Genomic DNA, 22,913 nt, shown 5'->3' with positions numbered 1-22,913 from the left:
ATTTTCTCTCAAACAAAGTTGTTTCTCTTCACAGATTTCCATCAAAATCTGTTTGGTATTTCAGCACAGATTCTTTCCCCAACAACTTAATCTAAAACGTGATTTAGTGTTATGGTATATCTCAATATTTCTAAATATTTTATCACTGGGTTAGCTCTTGGATTATTCTGTTATCCACTTTGAATGTCAATCTACAAATTCTTAATACCTACCTCGACATAATTGTGTATTGAAAATTATGTGGAAATTATTCAAGATTCAGTTATATACAGACATGAGGGAAGCTGGGATTGTTCTCACAGCATGTTATCATAGAATTTACAGTGCCATTCGGCCATCGAGACTGCACCGGCCCTTGGAAAGAGCACCCGACCCAAGCCCACACCTCCACCTTATCCTTGTAACCCCATCCAAACTTTTTGGACACCAAGGGCAATTTAGCATGGCTAGTCCACCTAACCTGCACGTCTTTGGACTGTGGGAGGAAACCGGAGCACCCGGAGGAAACCCACGCAGACACGGGGAGAACATGCAGACTCCACACAGACAGTGACCCAAGCCGGGAATTGAACCAGGGACCCTGGAGCTGTGAAGCAACTGTACTAACCACTGTGCTGCCCATGGCAGAAAAGATTGAGGGGGATTTAAGAGAGGCAAATTATGAGGAATTCTGATGCAAGCAGGGAGGAGCTCTTTTCACCAGAAGGAGGGTTAGTAACCAGCAGGCTTTCAAAAAAATTATTTCAGGGGACGTGGACGTTGCTGGCTAGACCAGCATTTATCACCCATCTCCAATTGTCCTCAAGAAAGTAATTTAAGGGCAGCACGGTGGCATAGTGGTTAGCACTGCTGTCTCACGGCACTGAGGTCCCAGGTTCGATCCCGGCTCTGGGTCACTGTTCATGTGGAGTTTGCACATTCTCCCCGTGTTTGCGTGGGTTTCACCCCCACAACCCAAAGATGTGGTTAGGTGGATTGGCCATGCTTAGTTGGAAAAAATGAATTGGGCACTCTAAATTTATATATTAAAAAACAAAGGTAATTAAATATAATTGGAAAATGGGGATAAATTAATTTACCCAGAGTGTTTTCTGTGATGCACTTCTGGAAAGCCCAGTGGAAGTAATTACAATAACAACTTTCAAACTTATAAAATACCACATTTTAACGAATATATTCTTGAAAAAGGAATAATTTGAAGGCTGTGGGAAAAATAGCCAAGTGGGACTATTTAGATAACTTTTCAAAGCGGCAACACAGACATGGTGGGTTAAATGGCCTCCTCCTGATTTGTATGATTCTATAAAAATCGAAGCTAAAGCTGTAAGCACCTTCACTTATCTGGGTTAAGCTTTATTTCAGGCAGCCTAACAAATCAGTCACCGAGATAGTTTTCAACTTAAAATACAGGCACACAGTGTACAATCTTAAATAACACAAAACAACGTGCTCTGGGTGCTGGAAATCAGAAATACTCAGGTCAGACAGCATCTGTGGGGTGTAAAGCAGAGGCATTGGTTTGGGTCAGTGATCTAAGTACTTCCTGCATTTTCTGTTTTTATAATGTTGGATGCTTGATTCAATCCAAGACCCGAGATCGCAAAACATGTTATACAGAGTAGTTAAGTGGAAGGTCTTGATCCCCACCCACCCAAACCAACCTCTCCTTGAACAGGGTCTTGTTATGGCTAACTGATTAGTGATTATGTTTCACTTAAAGTATACAACTGCATCACAGCAGATTCTCCATTTAACATGTTCCTTGTTAACTTTTGGTACAACTTCTGTTAAGAAAAAACACTCAAAAGCTTTTTGTTTCTCCTCTCCGTATCTTTTAGACGCCAGTTCAAGCACAAACACCAACATCATGTAACACGAATTCTATGGCATTCATATTCCATTTTACTGATATTAACATGTACAAGATGGAGTGCAACTCACCAAGCTCCTTTGACAGCACCTTCCAAATCAGTGACCTCTTATCATCTAGAAGTACAAGTGCAGCAGATGTTTTGGAACACCACCAGCTGCAAGTTCCCCCTCCAAGATACAAACTACCCCGACTTGGTTGACTTCCTTCACTGTAGCTCGGTCAAAATTCTGGAAAGCCCTCCCAAACAGCACTGTGGGGGTACCTACGCCAAATAGACTTTAGCGCTTCAAGGCAGCAGCTCACCACAATTAAGGATGGGCAATGATAAAAATACTGGCTTAACCAGTGATGCCCATGTACCGCGAAAGAATTGTAATAAGTTACCAGGTGATCTGGTGTGGTCAAAGACTGCAGGGAGATGGAGGAGGAGAGGGTCAATGCACCATGGTCAAAGAGGACGTCAGAGGTGAGCAAAATGCTGCAGATATTGGAAATCTGAAACAACAGAAAATGCTGCAAAAGCTCAGAAGGTCAAGAAGCATCCGTAGAAAGAGACACACAAGTTGGAACAAATGACAGGACATCGACCTGAAAGTTTTTTTTGTTTTTTTAAATAAATTTAGAGTACCCAATTAATTTTTTCTAATTAAGGGGAATTTAGCATGGCCAATTCACCCACCCTTCACATTTTTGGGTTGTGGGGGTGAAACCCACACAAACACGGGGAGAATGTGCAAACTCCACACGGACAGTGACCCAGAGCCGGGATCAAGCCCGGGACCTCGGCACCGTGAGGCAGCAGGGCTAACCTACTGTGCCACTGTGCTGCCCATCGACCTGAAAGTTTAACTAATTCTCTCGAGATGCTGCTTGATCTGCTGAATATTTCCAGCTTTTGCTTTTGTTATATTGTGACTTGGATTAGGGTTTTACAACGCAGGGCAGAAACATGATCGGAGAAGTTCAAACGTAGAATTGTTGGAAAAATGGGCACTGACAATATGTTTAAAGATAGAGAAGGTGTTTGGAGACGGAGCAGTCATTTGCAAGGACAAAGGGAGTGAGGGAGCCTGATGAAGGAAGCAAGCAAGCCTGTTTTAAAGGAAAGGGACATTTATCCGTGAAGAGACACTACCCGCGACGGGGGGGGGGATGCTGAGAAGGCCAGAGGTTGGCCATGTGTGCAGAGGGTGTGCCCAAATGCAGATTCTAGTGAACCAGATTTCGGAGCTGGAGCTATGGGTGAACTCACTGTGGAATATCCGCGGTGCTGCGGACGTCATGCATAGCATGTTTAGTGAGGTGGTCACACCACAGATGAGGATTGCACGGGCAGAAAGGATATGGGTGACATAAAAGATTCAGGAAGGTAGTGCACGAGCCCCCTGTAGTCATCCCCCTCTCAAACCGATAAACCACTTTGGACAGTATTGGGGGGATGGCCTCTCAGGGGTAAACAGCAACAGCCAAGTTCACGGCACTATGGGTGGCCCTGTTGCTCAGACGGATGGGAGAAAAATATGAGTGGCAGGGATATAGTGAGAAGGGATTCAATAGTTCGGGGTATAAACGGACCCTTCTGTGGCCGCAAACGTGAATCAAGGATGGTATGTTGCATCCCTGGTGCCAGGGTCTGGGATTTCTCGGGCATTCTGGAGAGGGAGGGTGAACAGACAGTGGTCGTGGTACCAACGACATAGGTCAACTAAGGGATGAGGACCAACAAGCCGAGTACAGGAAGTTAGGAGATAAACTAAAATGTAGAACCTCTAATGTAGTCATCTCAGAGTTACTCCCAGTTCCAGGCGCGAGAGAGAGAGCAGGAATAAGAGGATAGATCAAATTAATGCGTGGCTAAAGAGATGGTGATGCCAGGAGGGATTCAGATTCTTGAAGCACTGGGACCTGTTCTGGGGCAGATGGGACCTTTTTGCTCTACTCATTTATGGGATGAGGGCGTCACTGGTTAGGCCAGCATTTATTGCCCATCCCTAGTTGTCCTTCAGAAGGTGGTGACGAATTACGTTCTTGAACCGCTGCAATCCTTCAGATGTAGATACACCCACTATGCTGTTAGGGAGGGAGTTCCAGGATCTTGCCTCAGCGACAGTGAAGGAACAGCGATACATTTCCAAGTCGGGGAGGTGAGTAACTTGGAGGGGAACCTCCAGGTGGTCGGGTTCCCAGGTATCTGCTGCTCTTGTCCATCTAAATGATAGTGGTCGTGGATTTGGAAGGTGTTGTTGAAGGAATCTTGGTGAGTTACTGCAGAGCATCTTGTTCTTTATTGTTCTTAGCTGTATTGTTCTTTGTTGTGCTGTATTGTTCTTTGTTCTTTAGCGACATTTAAGGGGCATCTAGATAAATATATGAATATGGTGGGAATGGAAGGATATGGACTCCATAAGTGCATACGGTTTTAGTTTAGGCAGGTACCATGGTCGGCGCAGGCTTGGAGAGCCGAAGAGCCTGTTCCTGCGCTGCATTATTCTTTGTTCTTTAGATGGTACACAAGGCTACCACTCTTCGTCGGTGGTGGAGGATTTGAATGTTTGTGGAAGGAGGATCAGTCAAGCGGGCTGGTTTGTCCTGGATGGTGTCAAGCTTCTTGAGTTTTGTTGGAGCTGCACTCATCCAGGCGAGTGGACAATATTCCATTACACTCCTGACTTGTGCCTTGTAGATGGTGGAGAGGCTGGGGGGGGGGGGGGGGGGGGGGGTGCGCGTCCAGGAGGTCAGTCGCGTGTCCAGGAATCTTTTTTTTCAACCAATTAGTGGCAAACCCAACGGGAGGAGATGCAATTCTAGACCAAGTCTTGGGGAATGAAGAAGGGCAAGTGGATGAAGTGGCAGTTGGTGATCATATTGGGGATAGTGATCACAATTCAGTTAGATTTAGTATTATCATGGAAAAGGACAGAAATGAAGAAGGAGTAAAACTTTTGAACTGGGTGATGGCAAATTGTGCAGAAATGAGAAAGGACTTGGCTGAGGTTCCCCCCCACCCAAGAATAAAAGCGGTACTGCCAAATCTAGACCCCCCTGGTTGTCGAGAGGAATGCAGGGGAAGATCAAACAGAAAAAGAAAGCACATGATAGGCACAAAGAATGGAGCACTGCAAATAGCCTAGACGAGTATAGGAAGTGCAGGGATGAAGTTGAAAACTTGTGTAGACGCAGAGGCTGTAAAAAGGGTTTTAACTGAATATTTTGTCTCTGTGTTTACGAAGGAAATGGATGATGCAGATATGGTAGTCCAGGAGGAATACGGAGATATTGGAGGGGATAATCATCAAGGGAGAAAAAGTACCCAAAGGGTTGGAATCCTGAAAGTTTACAAATCGCCAGGGCCAGACGGATTGTTTCGGAGGCTACTGATGGAGGTCAGGGAGAAGGTAGCAGATGCTCGGAGGATGATTTTCCAATTCTCACAACAAGGGAGGCACAAGAGGACTGGAGAAATGCAAACGTGGTCCCATTTTAAAAAAAGCAATCAAAGGAAATGCCAAACAATTATCGGCTAGTTAGTCTTGCGTCGGTGGTGGGCAAATTAGTAGAATCAATCCTGAGAGATAGGATTAACTGTCACATAGAAAGGCATTGATTAGTCAGGGATATTCAGCATGGATTTGTTAAAGGATGGTCTTGCCTCTCAAATTTGATTGAATTCTTTGAGGAAGTTGACAAGAAGGGTTGATGAAGGTAGTGCAGTGGATGCTGTGTACATGGATTTTAGCAAGGCGTTTGACAAGGTCCCACATAGGTCAAAAAAGTAAACGCCCATGGGGTACAGGGCAATGTGGCTGCCCTTGCAAATGGAACATTGTTTCAAGTGGTGTTCCACAGGGCACAGTGTTGGGACCGTTATATATTAACGATCTGGACGTGAACGTGGGGAGCACGATTGGGAAATCTGCAGATGACACAAAGATTTACCGAATGGTGGACAGTGTAGAGGAAAGCTATAATCTCCAAAATTATATAGTTGGGGTGGAGTAGGCAATAAAGTGGCAGATTTAATTTAACAGAGAAATGTAAGGTCATGCATTTAAGGAGGTCACACAGTTATAGGAGTATACAATAAATGGGAATATACTAAAAGGGATAGGTGAAGTGAGAGATCTTGTTGTGCAGGTCCACAGGTCCCTAAAGGTATCAGTACAAGTAAACAAAGTTGGAAAGAAGGCATATGGAATGCTCTCCTTCATTTGCAGAGGTACAAAATATAAAAAAGATATAATCTTGGAATTGTATAAAACACTGGTGAGTCCACAACTGAAGTATTGTGTGCAGTTCTGGTCACCACATTACAGGAAAGACATAATTGAGGCTTACAAGAATGTTGCCAGAGCTAGAAAAGTGTAGCTACAAGGAGAGGTTGGATAGGTTGGGGTTATTTTCCTTGGAACAAGGAAGGCTGAGGGGTGACTTAATTGAGGTGTATAAAATTATGAGGGGAAATGATAGAATGGACAGGATAAAATTGTTTCCCTTGTTGGGATATTGTAGAACCAGGGCAAAGATTCAAGATAAGTGGCAGGTGTAGAGGGGACATGAGGAAGAACCTTTTGTTTTTTTTTTTTGTTTTTTTACAGAGGGTAGTGGGCATCTGGAATGCGCTGCCCAAGTTGGTGGGGGAGGCAGAGACCCTAAACTCTAACATTTATGTATTTATAAGAATGGCAACTTGGGCAAAGAGGGCTGTTGGCACCTATGGTGTGAATGTCAGGGGAGGAAAGCAAAAAATCAGTACAATATGAAAAGGCTTTCACCTTTTTACAGAATACATGACATCTTAGTCACAATCCGTAGCTCCTAAAATACTTCATAATCAGAAATGACTGCCTAATTTTTTCAATTGCCTGCAACGAACATGCTACGACAGGACCAACTAGATTATTTATAACGTCCCAGAATTATAGACAATCATACTTCATGTCTGAATTCCTGAAACATATCATACCACTGACATACTTACAGAATATAGGTGATTACACCAATGCTCCTGTAATTGAAAGAAAAATATATTGTTGAGTTCTGGGACACTTTGCAAGGCATAATTCTCAATACACTGATATAGTCAGCAAGAGGCTTGTGTGAAGCTCAAAGCGAAATCAATATCAAAACAAACTCAAATGAAAGGTAAGTTCTTAAAAATAACACCAAAGTAACTTTTGCGATCACACATTCATTCCTCTTTCCAAAGGCAGCAGTAAAATGAGAGCATTGGGTAGATCAGTTTACTGTGTGCAAGTGACCAAAAGTAGCAATGTCTACATCAGGGAATGACTTAAAGAAGCCAGGCATTGAAAACGTGATCTCAATGCAGTTGATCCATTTCAGAAATACTTCTATCCATTTAAATTAAAAAATAATTACAGCAGTGCATTACAGAACAAACTCAGTAGTTGTTCTGGTCATCAGCTAATAATGCCATCTACAAACCAGTTGCAAGGTCAAGAACATAGCTTCAGCTGTTATACCATTTTAAAAGTAAATTTAGAGCACCCAATTATTATTTTTTCCAATTAAGGGACAACTTAGCGTGGCCAATCCACCTATCCTGCTCATCTTTGGGTTGTGGGGGCGAAACCCACGCAGACATGGGGACAACTCCACATGGACAGTGACCCAGGGCCGGATCGAACCCAGGTCCTGGGCACCGAGAGACAACAGTGCTAACCACTGTGCCACCATGCTGCCCAGCTGTTACACTTCTTACAGTTGGATAGCCTACTGATAATTCTTTGCCCCAGGTACACATGTTCAACGGCTGTGGAATTGCCCAATTGCAAGAGATACAGAAATGCGCTCAGAATATGTGAATTGCACTGCAGCCTAGAGGAAACCTGAAGCCAAGGGCAGGGGAAAGAAACAACATGGATATATCTACTTTAACAAAAGCAAATGCACATTTCATCAAGGGAGTGAGAGTGAACTTACCACATATCTGCTTCCAAAGCCAAAGGCTCATAATTTACTATTTCAGGAGCTAAAGGAAGGAAAAGAAAAAGAAGTATTGTAATTAAGGCATACCTCAGCAACTCCATCCTAATGCTATAGGGGGGGGGGGGGGGGGAACAGCAGAGAGGGAAGAACAAATAATAATGGTTGACAATTATAGCATGTTTCTTTTTTTAAAGGAATATCAGTAATTTCATTGCAGTGTTACTGTAAGCCTACTTGTGGCAATAAAGATTACTATTATTAAGTGTAATTGAGATTAATGTAGTACCATTCTATTTTTCACCCCTCCCTACAAGCACCAATCAAGAATATTTAGATCATTGAAACAGTGAAATGGCCCCAGATAGTTTAGTCAGTTTAATGGCCGCTTCCAGGTCAAAGGGGCCTCACGTCCTGCTGGCTCTCTGCAGGGCAAACCAGTAAATAAATAAATAACTTTTATTGTCACAAGTACGCTTACATTAACACCTGCAATAAAGTTACTGTGAAAAGCCCCTAGTTGCCACATTCTGGCACCTGTTCGGGTAGACAGAGGAAGAATTCAGAATTCTCAGCTGGTATGGGAGTTGAACCCGCGCTGCTGGTCTTGTTCTGCATGACAAACCAGTTGTCTAGCCTACTGAGCTAAACCAGCCCTTGAGCAGTTAATCCCATTCCCCACTTGACCCCGTAGCCCTGCACGTTTGTGATCTTCACATGCCCCTCATATTTCCTTTTAAAGGCAGCACGGTGGCACAGTGGTTAGCATTGCTGCCTACGGTGCTGAGGACCTGGGTTCGAATCCCGGCCCTGGGTCACTGTCTGTGTGGAGTTTGCACATTCTCCCCGTGCCTGTGTGGGTTTCACCCCCACAACCCAAAAGATGTGGTTAGGTGAATTGGCCACGCTAAATTGCCCCTTAATTGGAAAAAATAATTGGGTACTCTAAATTTAAAAAATAAAAATAAAAAAAATATTTCCTTTTAAAATGACTGATGGTAGGGCGGCACAATGGCGCAGTTGTGAGCACTGCTGCCTCACAGCACCAAGGATCCGGATTCGATTCAGGCCCCGGTCACTTGTGTGGAGTTTGCACTCTCTCCCACTGTCTGCGTGGGTTCCCTCCAGGTGCTCTGGTTTTCTCCCACAGGATTTGGTCCAATTTAGCCTCTGTAAAGTACCCCACAATATCAATTCCTGGGGTGCAGTCACCCCAAATACTCTTGAAACATGTTTACTCTGCATCCGAGGCTGGGTTCAAAGCAGCTCTTTCAGACAGGTAGGAATATTTCAATTAAATGCGTAATATATCTTTGGATAACTCAGTGGTTAGCACTGCTGCATCACAGCACCAGGGACCCGTGTTCAATTCAGGCCTTGGGTGACTTTCTCCCCATGTCTGAGTGAGTTTCCTCCAGGTGCTTTGGTTTCCTTCCACAGTCCAAGTAGTGCAGGTTAGGTCGATTAGACATGATGAATTGCCCCTTAAGTGTTCAAAAATGTGTAGATTAGATGGGGTTATAGGGATAGGATGGGGGAAGTGGGCCTAGGTGGGGTTCTCTTTCAGAGGGTCGATGCAGACTCGATGGGCCGAAAAGGATCCTCTGCACGGTAGGAATTCTATGGTTCTGCCACATCTCTGATAAATCTCCTTTGCTCCAACTTCAGCTTTTCGAACCTCACCTTGTAACTAAAATCCCCCGTCCTTTGAACTATTCTGGTGAATCTTCTCTGCAAACCCTCAAGGATCTTGACATCCTTCCGAAACTGCGGTGACCAGAACTGGAAGCAATAGTCCAGTTGAGGCCAAATTAGAACTTTATGAAATTTCAGAAAAATCATAACTTTGACCAGTAAATGAAGGCGGGAAGACTACATTAAGATCCTGAGGGATCTTGACAGGGTGAATAAAGAGAGGTTTCCTCTCATCTGATAATCTAGAACTAGGGGTCACTGTTTAAAAATAAAGGGGTGCCCATTTAAGGCAGAGATGAAGAAAAAATGTTTCTCGGAGAGGGTTCTGAGTCTCTGGAACTCTCTTCTTCAAAAGGCAGTAGGAGCAGAGTATTGGAATATTTTTAAGGCAGAGCTAGATAGATTTTTGCTATGCAAGGGGGTGAAAGGTTATTCGGGGTAGGTGGGAATGTAGCGATCAGCCATGATCTTAATAGCAGAGCAGGTTCAAGGGACCGTGGCCTACTGCTGCCCCATTTCGGCACCGTCTCTCCAAGTGAACAATTCACTTTGTTCCATTCGTCTGCCTTTCACCATGTAACCCTGGGAATTCTTCCTTTTCAGATACGCTTTGATCAAAATAAAGGGGTGCGATGCCTCTGATCACAGGGTTAGCCCTGAATTCAAGGAGGGGTTCATATAAATGGGAGAAGATGTTTTGGGATTTTGAAGGATAGTGAATTCAAGAGAGATAGCATATAATAATAATAATAATAATCTTTATTGTCACAAGTAGACTTACATTAACAGTGCAATGAAGGTACCGTGAAAATTCCCTAGTCGCCACATTCCGGCACCTGTTCGGGTACACAGAGGGAGAATTCAGAATGTCCAATTCACCTGATAGCATGTCTTTCAGGACTTGTGGGAGGAAATCGGAGCACCCAGAGGAAACCCACACAGACACGGGGAGAACGTGCGGACTCCGCACAGACGGTGACCCACGCTGGGAATCGAACTTGCGACCCTGGTGCCAAGAAACAACAGTGCTAACCATGCCGCCAAGACAAGATGGAACATACTGCCCATGGGCAACAATACAGTGTTAGGCTTCAGGTGTTATGTAAACAGATATTTAAAGAATAAAAAGTTAGGGCAGCACGGTGGCGCAGTGGTTAACACTGCTGCCATACTGTGTCAAGATCTCAGGTTCGATCACAGCCCCAGCCCCTTGTCCATGTGGAGTTTGCACATTCTCCCCGTGTTTGCGTGGGTTTCTGCCCCACAACCCAAAAGATGTGCAGGGTGGGTGGATTGGCCACACTAAATTGCCTCTTAATTGGAAGAAATTAATTGGGTACTCTAAATTTATTTTAAAAAATAAAGGTTCTTCTTTGCTGGTTAAAGGAAGAGTGGGCTGATTAGGGACATAAAAGAGGATGTGTGTGTGTGTGTGTGTGTGTGTGTGTGGAGGCAGGGCATGACAAAAGTACTGAATGTGTACTTTGCATCTGTCTTTACCAAGGAAGGAGATGCCCCCCAAGTCATAGTGAAAGAGTCGAGACACTTAATACGTTAAAAATTGATGGAAAGGGCAGCACAGTGGTTAGCATTGTTGCCTACGGCGCTGAGGACCCGGGTTCGAATCCCGGCCGTGGGTCACTGTCCGTGTGGAGTTTGCACATTCTCCCCGTGTCTGCGTGGGTTTCGCCCTCACAACCCAAAAGATGTGCAGGATAGGTGGATTGGCCACACTAAATTGCCCCTTAATTGGAAAAAAATAATTGGGTACGCTAAATTTATAAAACAAAGACAAAAAAATTGATGGAAGAGGTATTAAAATAGGTTGGTTTTACTTTGATAGGTCAGTCACCAGAACTAAACGAGATGTATCTAAGGATACTGAGGGAAATAAGGATGGAAATTACGAAGACACTGACCATAATTTTCCAATCCTTCTTCAATGCACAGGACTTAGGAGCAGGAGTAGGCCATTCAGCCCTTGCTCTGCCATTCAATATCATGGCTATCTGGTTGCGGTCTCAACTACACTTTCCTGTTTGATTCCATGAACTCTAATTTTGTCAAAGTGTGGCCTAACTAAGGTCCAATACAGCTGCAGCATGGCTTGCCAATTTTAATACTCAATGCCCCGTCTAATGAAGGCAAGCACGCCTTATGCCTTGACTCCCTTTTCCACCTGCATTGTGTTATGGGCCAGGGTTTAGAGAACCCCAAAGTGTATCATGGAGATCACCTGACCCACGACTTTTGTGGTATGGGGAGCACATGGCCCACTCTACAGGTGTGGTGCAGCAGAAATCTAAAAGTATTTTTAAAACCAAAACAATGTTTATTCTATGAACTCAGTTAACCTTTTTAAAACATACAGTCAACATCTTAGCAACCATCAATTCAATTCAAATACAACCCCCAAAGAATACAACACTAAATACCGCCCAGTCCATCACACGAACCTGCCTCCCATCCATTGATTCCATCTACACCTCCCGCTGCCGGGGGAAAGCAGGCAGCATAATCAAGGATCCTTCCCACCCGGCTTACTCACTTTTCCAACTTCTTCCATCGGGCAGGAGATTCAGAAGTCTGAGAACACGGACGAACAGACTCAAAAACAGCTTCTTCCCCACTGTCACCAGACTCCTAAATGACCCTTTTATGGACTGTCCTCATTAACACTACACCCTGTCTGCTTCAACCGATGCCAATGCTCATGTAGTTACATTGTATATCTTGTGTTGCCCTATTATGTATTCTCATGTATTTTCTTGAATTCTGTTCAATTCCCTTTTCTTCCCATGTACTGAATGATCTGTTGAGCTGCTTGCAGAAAAATACTTTTCACTGTACCTCGGTACACGTGACAATAAACAAATCTAAATCCTAAATAATCCTTAAACTGTCCTTTTAACATCCATAAGACAAAACCCCTTTTTACAGAAGCACATCAGGTTTAAAGTCTCTACTGAGAGCAGTTATCACTCTGAATTCACCAAATGATCTAGAGAGTCTTTAGATGGCAGAGAAATCAAAATCACACCTTCTTTGGCTGGCTGCAGCTCCAACACTAAAATGGAACAAAAAAAAACTGACACACCCAAGCTTTTCCTCAAAGCGAAACTAAAAAGCAGAGCCAGAGCTCAGCTCCACCCACACTCTGACATCACTGCAGCCAGTTGAGCAGACAAACATTTCTTAAAGTGATATTCCCATGACAATTGCCACTTTCAGATCCCTGTGTCTGTTAATACTCTTAAGGGTTTTGCCATTTACTGTATATTTCCCACCTGTATTAGACCTTCCAAAATGCATTACCTCACGTTTGTCCGGATTAAACTCCATCTGCCATCTCTCCGCCCAAGTATCTAACCAATCTATAGCCTGCTGTATCCTCCAACAGTCCTCATTGCTATCCGCAATTACACCAACCTTTGCGTTGTCCGCAAGCTCAAAGGGCCTGGTGGCCTACTCTTGCTTCTATTTCTTGCGTTAAGTGATTGACAAAAGAGCAATGGTGGCAGGAGGGAAAATATTTTTTATGTAGTGATTCGTTACAATCTGGAATGCATTGTTTGAGTGTGCTGTGGAGATTCAAACGTAGTGTTTAAATAAAAAAGTATTGCATCATTATTTGAAAAGAAAAAAATTGCAGGGCCTCAGAGAAAGGGTCAGGGGAGCAGATTGGTGGATTTCCCCTGGAGAGAGTGAGCACAAACACAACAGGCCAAATGGCATCTTTGTCTTCTGTAATCATTCCATGATTCTACGTACACTAATACTACCACCACCTCTCTAAATCGTCAAACTGCTTGTCTGACTTTACTACTGGATGAACAGAAATCTCGGCAGTTAAATACTGTCAATGTCTTTGCTGTTCCCTCGAGTCCCCATAAAAAATTCCATTCTCTCACCACCTACTCGCTCCCTCTTCCTGGCAACTGAGAGTTTGGATTAGGTGGTTTACAACCTTGGTGTCATAATTCACCCCGAGATGAACTTCCAGCCACATATTCACTCCATTACTATGACTGCCAATTTCTAACACTAACAGTGCCTGATTTGTCTACTACCTCAGCTCATCTGCTGTTGAAACACCCAGCCATGCCAGTATCATCGCCACACCCTGTAGGCTGGCAACGCAGCTACCACCCAGCAAATTGAAGGTCATTCAAAACCCTGCTGCCCATATCCTAACTCGCACCAAGTCCTGTTTACCCATCATCACTGTGCAATTGGCCTATATTGGCTCCCAGTTAAGCAATGCCATAATTTTAAAATCTTCCTAATTTTCAAATCCCACAAAGGCCTTGATTGTCCCCAACCCTCCAGCCCTACAACCCACCAAGAAATCTGCGCACCTCCAGTTCTGACCTCTTGTATTTTGACCCTATTTTAATTGCTTGGTGGCTTGTGTTCAGCTGCTGAGGCCCGGAGCTCTGGGATTCTCTTCCTTAACTTCTCGGACTCTCTTCTTCATTTCCTCCTGCAAGAAGCTCCTGAAAGCAAATGTTTTTGACTATTTTCCCCTAAACTAATACCCCCTTTATAGGTTGGTGTCAAATTGTGTTGGATAACGCTGTGAAGCATCTTAACATGTTTTAATTGTATGTTGTGTGTTGCTGCACAGGAGACATAGAAACAAAGGAACAGGAGTAGGCCATTCAGCTCAAGCCTGCTCCTCCATTCATTTCGATGGTGATCTATATCTTAGAGAGCTAACTCCTCGCTTCAGAGCGAGTGTTGACAAATTACACCAATATTTTTTGTATTCAAATAAACTGTTGAATAGCTAAAAATCTCACAGAATGCCAAGTAACATACTGACCGACAAACTCAGGGGTTCCAAAGATGTTCTTGAATTCATTCCCATCTTCAATCTTGTGTGCAATACCAAAATCGATCAGCTTGATGCGGGGATTGGGGACATTTTTATCCAGAAGCATAATATTTTCAGGCTAGGAGAGATAAACAAAAGATAAGGACATGGAGAAAATCTACTGTGTACGCAGACTCCTGCATTTTATTCTTATTTTATTCATTCACAGGATATGAATTTTGCTGGCTGGGCCAGCATTTATTGCCCAGAGGACATTTGAGTCAAGTGTAGGCCAGACCAGATTTCCTTCCCTAAAGGATGTTAGTGAGCCAGATGGGGCTTTACGACAACTGTCTATGGCTTCATTATCACCATTTGACTTTTCAATTCCAGATTTTTATTGAATTCAAATTGCACAATCTGCTGTGGTGGGATTTGAACCCAGATCTTGCACTGGGTCTCTGGTTTTCTAGTCTAGTGACAACACCATGAAGTCACTCCCTTAAATGCCAAGACATTAGTTAGCTCAGGTTGATCTTTATGTAACACATGGTATAACAAAGATATTCAAATGACATTATTTCCTTTTATCCGCCTGAAACCTTTCTTGGAAATCCTAATTCTTGAGATCACTTCCATACTTTGATTATTAGTCAGCGTTTGAACACAAGGTACAACATACAGTTATGAAACCTTTATTTATTTCGATTAAATTCACACAATCCAAATGATTAGGATCATAACTTTTACGACAATTGCAAGATTCAAATATCAATACATATGGATTATTGCTATTTATAGACGAGGGATGGAGGTCATAAACATTCACTTAAAGTTTGGCTCCTCTCGAGGGAGAGAAAGGGGGAAAGGGAGAGGGATATAAGAGTCATGATGCAGCGATAGAAAAGAACACCAGAAAGCTGAAACCCTGCATTATACACTGAGATAATTACAGTTAATTATCATACATGAGTTTACACATTTACAATGGGACAATGCAGATTTAAAAAGATCAAGAAGAATTAGCATTGAGCACAGGATTGGAGATAACCTTGGAGCATAAAAATAATGTGAATGACAGAACAGGCCACTAATCAGATATTATCACCTTAGACTTGAAACGTTTTGTTGAGCTGGTTTGTATGACATGGGGATTGAATCCCACATATCTGTCTTATTAATTTGTGCACTGAAACAATTTTTGGATCGACAAGGAATATATTACAAGACATTCTGGTAGGATAGCTGCGAATGGTAAAATAAACCATTTTGTCAAACGGAGATATATTGCAATCCGGGACACGACCCCAACAGTTGTTCGGATACTGGACAGAAACCCCAATATTTTATTTTAATTTTGTAAGACTGTGAGGAAAGGATACGTCGCTCCAGGAGTGATTACATGCACAAATAGGGATATGGTATATTAAAACCAACTTTATTATAGTATTTATCATAAAGGCAAATATCATTCAATTATCAGTTAAACAATGTTTATCAATGCAATGACACAATAACCCTTAACTGCTATCTTTATCGCCACTCAAACAACAGCCACCTCAGGTCAAAATCCACTTTTTAAAAAGTTAGCACACTCAGGAATACACGCAGTAGAGATGTCTTGGTTAAACCACTTTCAGAAAGCAATATCCTTCAGGAACAATCTTACAGACTTTTGCCTGTCTCAACATACTGTTTAAACTGCAAACCTTTGAAATTGCTCCTATCGCAAATCTTTAACTCTGTCTTGAGATCCGCTGCTTCTGCTCTGTCCACAGTCAAATCTTTAACTGAACTGTTTTGAAATAGACTGCTAACCTGTCCACAGACAGATCTGACCTCACTGTATGGAGAGTACAGCTTCCCGTATCAGCCTCCCCAAACAGGTGCCGGAAGGTGGCGACTAGGGGCTTTTCACAGTAACTTCATTGAAGCCTACTTGTGACAATAAGCAATTATTAATATATTATTATTGTCTGTTCACATCCCAATCTAAAACTAAACCCAAACTCCAGAAACTGCTTCTGCCTCTGGTCCCTCCCATTAATTACATCACCGCACTAAGCTATGTCTCTAATTATCCACTCCCCAGGGAACCCGCTTTCTATTAAAAAAAACTCCATTAGCCCAACTTTGACGATGTTTTACTTGCACCTCTTGTAGCCACACAGCCTGGCTGCCTTGCAAACCAGGATTTTTTAAAACACTGCTGCAGCAAACATACGCGCACTAACCCAGGCTTTTAACCCTTACCGCACCAAATACATATAATCCAATATATCTGAAAATCCTACAATCATCAAAGAGGGCAATTGGTCGAAATGCGATTGAAACATAAGGAGGGCATTTTGTTAACCATGCATATCTTCAATTTTCAAAGCAAATAAATAACAGGTCAAAATAGTCGGAACCCACAAAAATTCATATAGCTTTCTCCAGTAACAGAAGAACAGAGTGGGATGCATTGATAAATTGAAGGCTTGGATTGATGAAGTGGTTAAATTTTAGCCAGAGTAAAGAAAATCTTCAAAACCCTTAGTAAGCTTCTCCAATAGGGCAGCGAGGCCTCCGCACCACTCAAACATGTGGGAAGGCAGGCCCTCTTCGAATCTCTAGTAGCCCTTTGTTTTTCTCGAAGAGAAGTACAAAAGCAAATCTGTTCGAATACAGTTTCAAGAGGCAAGTTAGGTTGCACATTCCATTTTGGGTACCCCATTACAGAAAGGCATTAAAGAGCAAGAAAGCGTAGCTTATAGATTAACCAGGATGACATGACGCATGGAAGACTAGAATTGAAATGTTGGGGCTATTTCTCGGCAGCAGAGAAGACATAGCAAAGACTTAGTAGAGTTTTTTATATCCAGATAGCAAGTAGGGAAATACTATTTGCTCTGAACAGGAAGTCAGTGATGAAAATCCTGTTCCTCTGAACAGGAAGTGAAATGAAAATCGCTTCTCGTCACAAGAAGGCTTCAAATGAAGTTACTGTGAAAAGCCCCTAGTCGCCACATTCCGGCGACTTGTCGGGGAGGCTGGTATGGGAATTGAACCGTGCTGCTGGCCTGCCTTGGTCTGCTTTAAAAGCCAGCGATTTAGCCCTGTGCTAACTTATTACAAGTGGTTGAGAGCGAAGAGAGGTGTTCCAGTATGGAAGAGTAGTTTTTAAAAAATTTTTAGAGGAGTACCCGATTATTATTTTTTCGCAGTTAAGGGGCAATTTAGCATGGCCAATTCACCTAGTCTGCTTTTGGTTGTGGGGGTGAGGCCCACGTAAACAAGGGGAGAATGTGCAAACGCCACACGGACTGTGACCCAGGGCTGGGATCGAACCTGGGTTCTCAGTGCCGTGAGGCAGCAGTGTTAACCACTGCGCCACTGTGCCACCTCACAAAGAGTAGTTGAGACAAGCAGTGCTGCATCTTTTTTTTAAATAATTTTTATTGAGATGTTCACAAAATATCAAAAACAGAAAATATCAACAAGAAAACAGTATTAACAACAAAAAAGAAAAAAACACAAAAACCCCCAAAACCAAACCCCCCCCCCCCCCCAGTAACTACAAAAAGAAATAGATTAGCACCCGACATATTCAACCAACTCCCTTCTCCCTCCCCTCCCCAGGTTACTGCTGCTGCCGACCTACTTTCCTACCGTTCTGCCAGGAAGGTAAGGAAAGGCTGCCACCGCCTAAAAAAACCCTGTACTGATCCCCTCAGGGCAAATTTCACCCTCTCTAATTTGATGAACCCGCCATATCATTGATCCAGGCTTCCACGCTTGGGGGCCTTGCATCCTTCCACTGAAGCAAGATCCTCCGCCGGGCTACTAGGGACACAAAGGCCAGAACACCAGCCTCTTTCGCCTCCTGCACTCCCGACTCCACTGCCCCCCCCCCCCCCCCCCCCCCCCCCCCCCCCCCGCCTCGTTAAGGGTCCTAACCAACAGGGGGCCCAGCAGGTCTGCGTTCATTTTATAAAATCCGACCGGAAACCCATCCGGCCCCGGCGCCTTCCCTGTGCATGCTGCCTATCCCAGTGACCAGCTCCTCCAGCAAAATCGGCGCCCCCAGCCCCTCCACCTGCCCCTCCTCCACCTTCGGAAATCTCAGCCTGTCCAAAAAACGCCCCATTCCCCCCCGTCCATCGGGGGTTCAGACCGGTACAATTCCCCATAAAATTCCCTGAAGACCCCATTAATGTCTACCCCCCTTCGCACCACATTTCCTCCCCTATCCTTCACTCCACCAATCTCCCTGGCCGCTTCCCGCTTACGGAGCTGATGCGCCAGCATCCTACTTGCCTTCTCCCTATATTCGTACACCGCTCCCTGTGCCTTCCTCCACTGAGCTTCCGCCTTTCTGGTGGTCAGTAAGTCGAACTTGGCCTGAAGATTACGCCGCTCCCCCAGCAATCCCGCCTCCGCGTATCTCCTGTCCACCCTCACCATCTCCCCCACCAACCTCTCCCTCTCTCTTTGCTCTCCGCTCTCCTTATGGGCTCGGCTGGAAATCAACTCCCCTCTAATCACCGCCTTCAATGACTCCCAAACCGTCCCCACTCGGACCTCCCCATTATCATTGGCCTCTAAGTACCTCTTGATACACCCCTGAACCCGCCCGCCTCCTCATCCGCCAGCAGCCCCACCTCCAGGCGCCAGAGCGGGCGCTGGTCCCTCTCCTCCCCCAGCTCAAGGTCCACACAGTGCGGGGCATGATCCGAAATGACTATGGCCGAATACCCGGCATCTTCCACCCTCTAAATCAGCCCCCTGCTCAGAACAAAAAAAAAATCGATCCAGGAATAGGATTTATGCACGTGGGAAAAAAATGAATACTCCCTGGCCCTCGGCCTCGCGAACCTCCAAGGATCCACCTCTCCCATCTGGTCCATAAACCCCCTCAATACCTTAGCCGCCACGGGCCTCCTGCCAGTCCTGGACATGGATCGATCCAATGGGGGATTCAGCACTGTATTAAAGTCCCCCCCCCCCAATATCAGGCCCCCTGTCTCCAGATCCGGAAAGCGGCCCTACATGCACCGCATAAAACCAGCATCGTCCCAGTTCGGAGCATAGACATTCACCAGCACCACCCGCTCCCCCTGCAGCTTACCGCTCACCATCACATACCTCCCGCCACTGTCAGCCACCACCTTTGACGCCTCAAACGACACCCTTTTCCCCACCAGGATCGCCACCCCCCGGTTATTTGCATCCAGCCCTGAATGAAACACTTGCCCACCCATCCCTTCCACAGTCTAACCTGGTCCGCCACCTTCAGGTGCGTCTCCTAGAGCATAGCCACATCCGCCTTCAGGTGTGTAAACACCCGGGCCCGTTTGACCGGTCCATTCAGCCCCCTCCAGTGCTGCATCTTTTAAAGGCGGAGTAAACATTCAAGGAAGACATCAATTCAGGGAATCAGTCTGCGGCTTTTTAGTAAAGGGTTAAGATGTACACACTGAGCTAAGAGGAATCCTTCTCTGCTGTAAGCTTCAGTGGTTCAATCTTACTATACGGCATCTGGAAGATTCTATCACCAATATTTGTTATTCCTCAGATCTGCTGAGATCCCAACACTTTTACAATCTCTGGGTTCTATCTACTATTTATTTATTTATTAATTAAATAAATTTAGTGTACCCAATCAATTTTTTCCAATTAAGGGGCAATTTACCATGGCCAATCCACCTAGCCGGCACCAGGAAGGTTGTGGGGTGAAACCCATGCAAACATGGGGAGAGTGGGCAGCACGGTGGCACAGTGGTTAGCACTGGGACTACAGCACTGAGGACCCGGGTTCGGGTCCCGGGTTCGGGTCCCGGCCCTGGGTCACTGTCTGTGTGGAATTTGCACATTCTCCCCGTGTTTCACCCCCACAACCCAAAGATGTGCACATTAGGTGGATTGGCGGTGCTACATTGCCCCTCAATTGGAAAGAAAAATAATTGGGTGCTCTAAATTTATTTTTAAAAAACACGGGGAGAATGTGCTCCACACGGACAGTGACCCAGAGCCGTGATCGAACCTGGGACCTCAGCGACGTGAGGCTGCGGGGCGAACCCACTGCGCCACTGTGCTGCCCTCTATCTACTATCTATAATACTTAGGTCACAAATCACTTGCCCCAGCTATAGTGAATATTGTGCAATATGATGGAGTCACAGAGGCCTTTCAAACATATATTGTGCACTGCAAGGCAAGGTCTGAGGTATGAAGTAAAGTGGAGCCAGTATGGCACTATACAAAATAAAAGTTAATGCATCAATGGAAATGCACACCACAACTTTCTATAATAGAAAAGGACAAAAGTTCGGCGCAACATTGTGGGCCGAAGGGCCTGTTCTGTGCTGTATTTCTCTATCTATCTAATACTGTACTCACAATTAACAAAACCATCTGGAGTCACATGATCCTCAATATATTCACTATATGTTATTGACCCTGATGTGCTTCACATTCAGAATTGAATTAGAAAGGGAACAACTGCAAACCACACATGAAAAACACCACACACATCTTTCCCTGAGATAGTAACGCCATTTGTGTGACATTTAATCCTTTAAGTGCAAGTCACAGCCCAGCCTCTACAGTACTCCAGGAGTGATAACCTTCCAGGTACTGCACGGATCTGCTTCTTCACAAGAGCGAAACAGAAACCGTGCTCCTTTCCTGATTCAGCCATGCTTCACTGCCCATAAAGGGTGAAATTCAAAAGCAATCTGGACAGAGTTAGTGGATCTCAACCAGGGTGGGGACAGGAGCATACAACTACCCTGCTTATAATAGAGAAAATCAGCCCATTTCCCATATTGTCAAGCAGCGATTCATGTACAAAAACAACCAGCAAATCTGCTTTTGCTAGTTTTGATGGAGGATAAATATTGGCAGGATACTGGGAGAACTCCCAGGCTCCTCTTCTATACCCACCCAAATAGAGTCTTGGTTTACTAGTTTATCTTTATGGTAACACCTCAGACAATGCAGAACTCTCTTGGTACTGCACAGAATGCCAGCCTAAGTGCTGACAACAGGGATTTTGGAGAAGGGGTTAGTGTCGGCAGTTTACAGAGCTATTTTGGAAGAGGAGAACACACCACTGGAAGGGATCAAAGCACAGTGGGAGGAAGAGTTGGGAGAGGGTATGGAGGGGGGGGGGGGTTCTGGTGTGAGGTGCTCCACTGCACTCCACTGCATCTGCAGTGTTTTTCTTTTGGGCAAGGTGCCTAACTTGATTTATGAGGTAACGGGCATAATTATCATTAGAAAGCACTGCTTGTGCAAGATAGGTGAATTGGCCATGCTAAATTGCCCCTTAATTGGAAAAGAATAATTGGGATACACCAAATTTAAAAAAAAGAAAGCGGTGCTTGACTAAATCAAAATAAATCGATCCAGAAGGTTGGATAGTGACAGCTGCCAAGCTGCAAGGGATTGATCATCAACCTATTGCATAGCTGAAGCCTTTCCTCAACCAAGGCTCAGCATGCAGCTTTCCAAAATAACAAAATGCCTATCATTTAAAACAACATTAAGATATCAATGTGAAGAATCTTGCAGGATATGATCAAATCAGAAAAGTCTCAGTGAATCAATAAGTAGTGAATAGTGTCAACAACCAACGGTTTTAAAAGTCTACTGACTATATGGATAAATTATTTATGTGGCACGCCTCAGGTCTTCTGTCAAAATACCGAGACACACAAACCATACCTTGAGGTCAAAGTGAGCAATCTTCTTCGAATGCAGGTAATGCACACCATCCAAAATCTGCTTGAGAAATTCAGTTGCCTCCTCCTCAGTCAACGACTCTTTCTCGGCTAGAAAATCAAAGAGCTCCCCTCCTGACACCAGCTCGAGGATGAGAATAACATCTGTCTTGTTCTCAAAGATATCGTGCAATGTGATGATGTTCGGATGCTGGATCTCCCTCAGAATGTTCACTTCGCGTTCAATCTCCTCGAGGCTTACCCCTCGGCGGCTGGAAGACAGGCGTCGCTTCTTGATGAACTTGGCCGCGTACTCGATGTTGGTGCTTTTCTCACGGCATTTCTTTACAATAGCAAATTGGCCACTGAGGGAATAAACAAAGGTTTATTATCTGAGATGGACTGAGATAGCCAAGAATTCAGAATGCCATCATTTTTCCAGGGACCAGCGGAAACTACCAGAAGCACACAGCCAATGCATCAGCACCTGACAACAGAAAGAGCAATTTATTTTGTTATGGGCCAGGGTTTAGAGAACCTCAGAGTATACCATGGAGTTCATTTGACCCACAACTTTTAATAGATTGTGGTATGGGGAGCACACGGCCCACTTACAGGTGTGGTTCGGCAGAAATGGAAAAGTATTTTTTAAAGCAAAACAATGTCTATTCTATGAACTCAAGTGAACCTTTTTAAAACATAGTGAACATCTTAGCAACCATTAATTCAAATACAACCCCCAAAGAATACAACACTAAGTGATCCTTAAGCTGTCCTTTTAACATCCATAAGACTTTAAAAAAAACTTTTAACAGAAGCACATCAGGTTAAAGTCACTACGGAGAACAGTTATTAGTTTTAAATCACTAAAGGATCG

General features: G+C 44.3%; 1 protein-coding gene across 7 annotated transcripts in view; it reads right to left on the bottom strand.

Moving 5' to 3' along the window:
• Positions 1-22,913, bottom strand: part of LOC119952867 (death-associated protein kinase 3-like) — a 71,029-nt gene that overhangs the window by 9,236 nt on the left and 38,880 nt on the right. For all 7 annotated transcript variants that reach the window (XM_038776440.1, XM_038776444.1, XM_038776439.1 and 4 more), the window contains 4 exons: positions 22,041-22,401; positions 14,340-14,469; positions 7,817-7,865; positions 6,852-6,878 (listed from right to left, as the gene is read on the bottom strand). In XM_038776440.1, the coding sequence (XP_038632368.1) occupies positions 6,852-6,878; positions 7,817-7,865; positions 14,340-14,469; positions 22,041-22,401 (567 nt within the window). The remainder of the gene's footprint in view (positions 1-6,851; positions 6,879-7,816; positions 7,866-14,339; positions 14,470-22,040; positions 22,402-22,913) is intronic.

This window comes from Scyliorhinus canicula, chromosome 18, assembly GCF_902713615.1.
Source record: "Scyliorhinus canicula chromosome 18, sScyCan1.1, whole genome shotgun sequence".
Lineage (NCBI taxonomy): Eukaryota > Metazoa > Chordata > Chondrichthyes > Carcharhiniformes > Scyliorhinidae > Scyliorhinus > Scyliorhinus canicula.
This window is presented reverse-complemented; position numbering and strand designations above follow the sequence as displayed.